The sequence below is a fragment of the Ptychodera flava genome, chromosome 3 (assembly GCF_041260155.1).
Source record: "Ptychodera flava strain L36383 chromosome 3, AS_Pfla_20210202, whole genome shotgun sequence".
NCBI lineage: Eukaryota > Metazoa > Hemichordata > Enteropneusta > Ptychoderidae > Ptychodera > Ptychodera flava.
The window spans coordinates 44707491-44716494 of record NC_091930.1 but is presented as its reverse complement, the minus strand read 5'-3'; the positions used below and the strand labels follow the sequence as shown (position 1 = coordinate 44716494).

Sequence of the window (9004 nt, the reverse complement as noted above, 5' to 3'; positions counted from 1 at the left end):
TATAGGGATAACTATAGAACTATAGGATAGAAATTTTTTGACCAAATGTCATGTGACCTCGATGACCTTTAACCCAAAATATACGTTAATGTCAATAAATAAGTAACCACAAGTACTATGTCCTTTATATTTAGTAGGATCGGAGACCTTATAGCAACACACGCTTTACCTCATTAATTATGCAGATATCTAATCCTGGGCAAGCAAAAAGAGCTAGAGGTCTGATTTTTGACATATAGGGATTAATTAGGAATACAATTTCTTTTTCAAAATGTCACGTGGCCTCGATGACCTTTGACCTTGATTATTCATATATATGCATAACTCAGTAACCACAAGTTCTATACCCTCCATTTTTGATAGGATTTTAGACCTTAAGATGTTACATCTTGTACCTCATTTATTAAGTGCATATGGGTCACCAGCAAGTAGAAATCAGATATTAGGTTGAAAAATCACATTTTCAGTTTTATGAATTTTTTTGAAGGGGGACATGCGAATTTTATCCTTGTGAAATTTCACAACTGAATTCCAGCTGGAAATTGGAGAAAAGTGTTCACAAACTTACATACGCATGTATTGCCTAGCAGGCTGCCCTGAAAATACAGGCAATTCTTATTGAGAATTACCATCACTTTAGCATTGACAAAATGAACACTAAATTGGGTGCACATTGATTCTTTTTTATTCAAATATATTTAAAATACTCTTGACACAATATTTAAAAATAAAAAGACTATCAAAATGCATAAATTTAATTAACTGCTCCTGTAACATCGAGAGATTTCCACTTTGTCTTGAAAGACAACTTTGAAACACAGCAAAAAGTGAGTTGTAGCTTTGTCACTTTGTCAGTATTCATTTAATAAATTATTACAAAAATATCACTTTGGAGTACATATAATGAGTAAAAATCTCATATCAGTCTCCCATCTAATGCAAGATGTGAAGGAGATTAGTATTTATTTATGCAAATGATATTAATGAGCATTGTTAAAATATTAAAATCTGATAATAATGAGTCATTATCAATGGTGAATATTCATTTACCTCAGATCTTGCACTGTATACAGTCTCCATTCCCTTAACAAACCTTTTTAAATCTGAATCAAAGTATATTTTGGACATCAAATCTTACCACAGATGTTGAAAATGATACTTTGTGAAGTGAAGTGCTCATTTTGTAGACCAGCATTCAAGTATTGTTCAAACGTTTGTAAGACCAATAGGACAAATGAAGATGAATGTAAAATATATGGGAGAGATAAACACCATACTAATTACATCTCCATATCATTATGTAAATTTTCATTAGCTGTACAAAATTGTACAAATTCTGACACTTTTTCAATGACCTTTGCCCTTTAAAATTCTTATGAAAATTGGTGGTTCACTGGGGTTATTTTTTGTGGAAAGATACATTACAGAAAGTATTACGTATATTTGGATTTGTTAGCTAATAAATAACAATGAACAGGAAATTTGCTTAGTTGCTGAAAATGTCACTAGTATGAAAAACAATACCTGCATAATTCCTAAAGATTTCGAAACATGAAAAGCCACAAAACATTCACCAGCAATCTTATTTACCTTGTGATATTTGTCCATACAAGCACTATGAACCAAAGAAGGTACATATTACACTAGCTCAAATATGAAAACACCAACTTAACTTTTTGCTTTTGGACAACACACTTGTAAAGTCCAAAAAATAAAGCGAAAATATTTGTCTGGTAAAAAAACAGTATAATTTTTCAAATTTAAAGCTTGTACATATTTCACAGATATACATGTATTTTTCTGTTCGTCAAACAAGAGTCCAGATTAATGTCTCCGAGATTTTTCAGTGACTTCATGTGTTGCTTCCCAATGGCAGCAGATGATGATCCATGCTGATCAGTAATGGCTGGTGAAATATCACACTCTGTATTCTCTGGTAAGGTTGGAAGAAAGTCAATGCAGTGTTCATTTGGTACAAACCGATCACACATTTCTCTGAGCTGCTTCACCTTTTCTGCACTGATCAGTCTTGGAGTGATGTTCTGAATAGCTGCTCGCTCAAACACTACCTACATATTGATAAAAACAAAATATTTCTTTTAAAAATACAAACTTAGACAAAACATTATGTGCACAATGTCCTACAGATATTGGCAACTGGTTTGATGACACTTTGTGTATTAAAACTATTGAAATATATTACAGTGTTCTCCCCAGGATTTTTTTTTTTTGGTAGAGCAGTTGCTAATTTGCATAACAATAGACATAACTGTTATGGTAATGAGTTTCTATTGTTTACCAAAAATTACAGAGCGATGGGCTGCCACTATGCTAATGCTCTGGGGAGAACACTGTAACATGAACAATTATTACTTCTGATCACTTTCCAGCCTACACAAGTCATACCGTGGTTGTCACGTTAGCAAGTTTGTGACCTGCTATCATGATAATAAAAGACAGAGCAGTAACACTGATACGACATAACACAATGTACAACTTATGAATCATACACCTATTTGTCGGACGTTTTTCTGTCTAACCCAAGCAGCAAAGGCAATAACAAACCTCGACAAATTAGTTTATGTTTGATATTATTTCGGTTATTTTAGTTTCTTATGAAATATTCACACTTACTGAAAAGGGATCAATCTCTGTACATGGCTATAAAGCATGCATGTTTACATCAATCATTTAAATTTTGATATGTACCAAAAGACCGTATAATGGTAGCGTTCACATGCTATGGCCATGTGTAGAGCGAGAGTTGAATTTATAATATACCTCATGCTCATGCTCTGTTTACAAGAATCAGTCACATGATAGGAAAATAGAATGACTATTTCCCTAGGGAAATAGTCACATCAACTAATAATACCTTGTCATGTGACCAACGTGAGTTCACAGCAGGTCATGTTGTGCAGTGTCGTCTGACAAAATGGCAGCTTCTGTCATTGTCATTTCCCAACCGCAAGAGAAGTTCTAGTAGAGTTGGTTAGACAATCCAGGCGAGAGGAGTTGGTTAGACAAGGCGAGAGAAATGAGCCGTACACTTTCCAGGGAGTTCATCAACAAATGAACAGATACCAAGCCACAGTCATTGCTAGCCTCAATAATGCCGTCGCCAATGCAATGGATGTCAACTTCGCATGAACTGAATATGGAACTTTTTCAACACTGCAACAGCATAAGCATGAGGTTTATCATAATACACATATTACCTGGCCAATATTTTGGCTAAAGAACCCATTCATTACTCCTTCATGCTCTTGAGTTACCAAAATCACATTCTATTTCCCTTGGCCTACGGCCTCCGGAAATAGCATGTGATTAAGGTAACTCACAAAAATTGGGGCTATAGCCCTCATGACCAGGCAATATATGTTGAGTAAAAACTGGTGATTTAGAGTATTTCAATGAGCACACCATACATAATCTATAAAACATCTAAAATGACTCAAATATTGTAATAAGTGAGTGACTTTGTTCCTTTAAAACTGCACTACCTGTAACTTTTGTCTATTTGTTCAATAGTTTTGTTCTGCACCTTCATAAAATTTTCTTGTTCAACTTTCAAAAGTTACAGACAGTGTCTAATGAAAGGCAGAGTTACTGTGACATCGTAAGAGAAATTAAGATGCACAAACTTTGATACCTCTGGTGTAATATCCTGCCATGTGCCACTGTCTAACTCCTCCCTTGCCATGACAACTATTTGGCCATGCTGTCTCTCTCCTCTGATGTCATGGTATGTACCAATACCATGTACAACCACATTTCCATACTTGTCACGCAGGAACTTTCTCCAATCATTAAAATCAGTATCACACAGAATCTATTATTGAAATAAAATAAACAAACAATCTGTTGTCATTAAAATGAAAGAACTTGATGACCTGATACAAGGTGAGTGATATCATTTTATTACAACTCGCGAATAATTCTGAACTTGTGATTGGCTGAGATTGTGCCAAACAGTATAGTGGAAATACTGACATTGAAAGTAATATTGCCTGCTGGGGACTGATTTGAGGAAGTGCTCATCTTTCCTGCATACAATAAATCATCATGCACCAGTTGTGTGTGTCAGACAATGGCTTCATAATATGTTGAGTTATCGCAAGCTCATTTAGATGCATCTTACAAATTTATAGTAAAGCACACTAGAACAGCTATGAAGACCATTTATTTTGGAATTTAATCAGTATTTGACTTTTGATGCTCTTTGACTTGGAGGTATGGGAGCAGAAAGGAAAAGTAGACCAAAATGGTCAATGTAGTTACTCTGCCATGAATTAAGATTAAGTTGTAATTTGTATATTTGTCAAGTAAGATTAAATCATTAGTGACCAGGCTTCTCATAGTAGATATGCATGTATGCAGTAATACGACAAAGTTACCTTAGCTTCACTATATGGTGAAGATATATCTTGCACATCTCTGACGGTGAACATGTCTTGTTTCTTCATTGTTGATGATATGCTGGCAAACACCCAATCTGGCATTGATTTAGAATGTCCAGCTTGCAGGAAACAAATCCGAAGATACTGAAGTGTTTCATGTCTGAAACCAAAAGTCCATGGGTTAATTGATTATACTGATGATTAAACTTAACTATCTTGAGGTAAAGCTTTAACATGACTGTAAACTTTATCAGCAAGACATTTCCTAATAATTTGTATCCAAGGTAGATTTCATGTACAAGAAAAGTTTGGTGCAATTTCGCAATTGCAATTTACATATTCAGTCTAATGAACAAAACTTCAAGTTTCAAAAAAATATTGGCGTATTTTTTATCATTCAGCAAAACATTCTGTATTTTATTATCCTTTACTTTGTGAGTATGATCACCGTCATCTGCATTATCTAGATTATTAAATGTGGGTGTTTTCGCACAAATGTCATCTAACTTTTTTGTCAATCTCTCCTGTAAAATGAGTTTTACCAATGAACAGTGAATTCAATATGTGTACATGTAACTTACTTGAGCATCATTTCTTTAATCCAACACACAAGCCATGTGTTCTTGTTGGTACTTGGAGCATTGTCCATGAATACCATGACTTTGGTAATCCAGGAAGTGTCTAGGTTGTTGATGTGGTGACTTAAAATTGACAGAGTATGACTGCTGTTCTTTGGTCCAAATCTTTCATCAAAGATGTATGTGTAGGCCTTGCCAGAGTTATGCTGGATGACAGCAGCTTCATCTACACACAATTTCATTTTATAGTATGACATGGCTGGTTGGGGTGTTAAATGCCACTGTGGAAGTGTGATCACCATTTTGTAATCAAAGCTATAGCAAGCAATATAGTCTGTCTTCATCTCTAACAGCTGAATTTCTTCTTCATGCGTTCCCATTGTCTCTTCACATTCTTGTATTTTCTTTTGGTGATCAAAGGCATGCTGACATGATTTCTTGTAGAAGTGCTGTGCTGCTGATGCTTCTTTTTTGTGTTCTGCCAAATGTTTCTTTAGACTTTCCACAACTAGTTTCACTCTTTCCAGTTCACTGTCTTCCGCACCTCCAGATTCTCTCATTCTTTGTACTGTTGTGGATTTTGTTAATATTTCTTTACTGACCTCTTTGCAGGTGTTACAATAGTCAGACTTGTGTGGTTGAATTGAATGGCGTGGTCTGTGTTGTGATAACCAGCCCTCTGCTGCTTTGCTGCTCACTGTCTCTCTTCCTAAGTGTTGTTGAGTTTGGTTAAATACACTCACAACAGACTGCATCAATTTTGTGTTGTAATTATTTTCTGACACTTTGGGGATAGACACACGTGTAAAAACAGGAAGAAAATAATATAACGGTCCATCGCTGGCACTGTATTCTGAACGTCCTGTTTGGTAGGTATTTGCATCAACAAATTCAAGGAACTGTTCCTTTACATCGTTTTTGCTATTGTTGGAGACTTTTCCTTCCAGACCATGACGAGCTGCAAATTGCCTCACTTCCACTTCATCATCACTGGAAAGACTGGCCCACCATTCATCCCACTGCAGGGAATTGTCTGGAATGAGGACATATTTTTCCAGTTTCTCGTTTGTCACATGTCTTTTGGTTAACAGTACTACAGGATTCAGGAATTCTTGTCGTTTGATGTCTCTCTGACTGGCCAGCCGCTGACGAGACACATCCAAAACAGCAATGATACACTGCTGGCAAAATAAATAATTACCCGCTGGGTCAAACAGGTTTCCCCGGATCCATCTATTTTCTTCGACAATGTTCCTCCACTGCCTATTCGAACACTTTACAGGTTCCTGATGAGCACTCTGTCGTTTCTTTAACACATTACCCCAGTGTTGGATGGTAAAAAAACTGACAGCTGCCTGTGTTAGAACAGGTTCACATATGGAACACACATCAGAGGTTGACGCTTTACTCTTACGATTATCTGTAAAAGAGAACACAAGGAAAAAAAAATAGATATTATTCTGTACCAGTAATCTTATCAATCTGGGGCCATTTATTGAGTTAAAAGTGCCTCAATCCCTGGTCCTGGATGTGTGAACTGCCCATTAACAGTTTGTCATTCTATTGTTTTCCATTTAAATTCATATCGAATAAATATTTTGATTACATAAATCTGACAATTGACTGGGGCTTCAAGTTAATACTGAACAATGCCACCGGTTCAGGAAATTCATGATTTGTATTATCAAGTGTTAATATATTTTATAGAGTACTACACGAGAGAAAGAGGAAAGGGAGACGGAGCAAGAATTCAACGTAAAACACCCACATACAAAGGTGATTGTTCAAAACACTGTAACGCGGAAGTAATGCTTGTCCGCGCTTGATAAACATAATCATGCAAAACCTACCACCAAAAGTACAATTTAAGCAAAATTGAATCATGCATAAAACTCTAATAATAAATAAATGCAATTTTGTTCGCAATATATGTGACTCAATAATGAAATAATGGCCAATGCCGTGTGATACCTTGACAAACTCACTACTCACCATCGAACTCGCAGTCACGTCGGGTCAACTGACGGGTAAGGTCAGGACGAAGGGTGTAACTCGAACGAGAAACTCCTTGGAAATAGGTACCAACGCGATCAGGGGAGTCACACTCCTCAGGAACATACTCTGGATCTTGACTGGATGTCTGTGACGACGCCAGACTAGTTGAAGGGTCCAGATTTTCCATTTCTGTAGGCAATGAACGTGAACAAGATCCATTGTGATCGACGCCATATTGAGGTCATGAGTTGAGGTCATTGTACTGACCCGTAAACAAACAACAGGTCAAATCATTCAGGAATCGCAGTGCCGTCAAAACTTCCGGGGAAAACCTTGGTTAATTTCGGTGTTATAAAGTGCTTAATTATCAGATAGGTTTGCTTTGCTCCCGACATAATCTTTGAGAAGGTCGGGGTTGACAATCCGCCGAACATGATCCCTCTAGCCTCTCGCCATAAAGCCACCATGTCAATAACGAAACCCATTTACTTTTCAATCAGAAGACGGCAGAAAACCTCCCAATGGTGATACAATTCGTTTGTTGAAGAATGTATTAAAAGTTTAATTAACGTTTGAGTAAAAAATCGCGGTCCTTCTGAAGTTCTGCATAATGACCGCAATAAAATGCGAGCGGCGGGAAATCATAGCGCGTATGCAATCGTACTATGTGGATTTTTCGTTGAAATTAGTAAAAGTTCGATCATAAAACTATTAAAATAAAGCCGAAGTCAAAATTTAGTTACTTACCTGGAATATTCTTCTATGATTCTAGTTGTTTCAGCGGAAATAACGTTGTTTATTGAGCTATGGAAATGGCAGTCCTCGGGTCAGTCACCGATAAAACATTCTAATTTCGCGCGTACTCTGTTCGTGTACGTTTTTGCATAACAATAGTTATCGATTATATCTGATTTCTACTTGCGTGCGACCCATATGTATTTCTTGGCTGGCCAAAGCAGCTAGAGGTCTCATCTTTATTCCCGATTTAGAACCATAACTTAGACATGCCTCATGTGTTTCAAATTGGGAACAATGACATAGACCTATTTGCCCATAGATCTCAACATATACACTCCAGTGATACTTCTTAATGACCACATTTCCCTGCCCCATTAAGACTAATACTCCTATTACAAGTGGGGACTATGTCATTGTCAATGACTTGTTCTTAAAACTTTACTAGTACAGCTACGATGAACTACTGCTACAATAACATATGTATCAGTGGGTGGATAAATTACGACCATCTCCAGTGGTGAACGATGTGCTCCGAGTGTACGCATACACATACACTATACTGTATATAAACACATACTAAAGTAAAGAGGCTAATTCAGGCTGTGATATAGCCGGTTTTGGCTGGAAAGCAGGAAGTGTCTTTCACTTTGATTGATCAGAGATGAGCCACACGTCAGAAAAAATTAAAACTATTGTGTAAACACAGGATATTGTAAGTAACTGAAAAGATGACAATCTGTCTTCATTGTCAAGGAATTGTCAAGAAGTAGCTATCTTTGTATAACTATTCTCAACATTCTGCAATTTTTAAAAAAAGCATTTATTTATTGACTTACTGATTTATTCATGTATTTATTTATCTATTAATTTATTCCCTGAGATATTTTCCGCTGTTTTTATTTTTGTGAGTTAATACACTGTGAGAGTTTATAACGTGAGGTTTTTTTACCTCACGAGAATAGCAGCCTTTGTAACTTGCAATCATAGATTGTGCTGCAATTACGGTTCTTGTAATTGTCGAAATTAAATGAATTAATTAATGAATATATTATACAAAAAATTGTGAGTTAGTGTTTCATGACAAGTGCATTGCTATTAATCATTTTCTGCTTGAGCATTCTTCTGCCTGAGGGTCAAAGCTGCAGCATATAACTTGTTTGTATTTTCGGACCGAAGACCCTGTTTTGTGTGGTAAAGGCGACTTTAAGTGTAGTGATGGAGTGTGCATTCATAAAACATATTTTTGTGATGGAAACAGTGACTGTTCCGATAACTCAGACGAGAGTGACTGCC

At 36.4% G+C, this 9004-nt stretch overlaps 1 protein-coding gene across 2 annotated transcripts; it reads right to left on the bottom strand.

Annotated features, from left to right (window-relative positions):
* Nucleotides 1-662: 662 nt before the first annotated feature.
* Nucleotides 663-7831, bottom strand: LOC139130114 (uncharacterized). Of its 2 annotated transcripts, XM_070695832.1 has the most exons (6): nt 7721-7831; nt 6971-7162; nt 4982-6398; nt 4398-4560; nt 3653-3832; nt 663-2069 (listed from the first exon to the last, which is right to left on the bottom strand). In XM_070695832.1, exons 2-6 carry the CDS (start codon nt 7158-7160, stop codon nt 1779-1781), a joined length of 2241 nt encoding a protein of 746 aa, XP_070551933.1. In that variant the 5' UTR covers nt 7161-7162; nt 7721-7831; the 3' UTR covers nt 663-1778. The 2 variants fall into 2 exon arrangements, 1 of the variants encoding a protein (XP_070551933.1); XR_011551786.1 differs by lacking the exon at nt 7721-7831 and having other exon boundaries at nt 1793-2069; nt 2876-3832; nt 6971-7292.
* Between the last annotated feature and the right edge of the window lie 1173 nt (nt 7832-9004).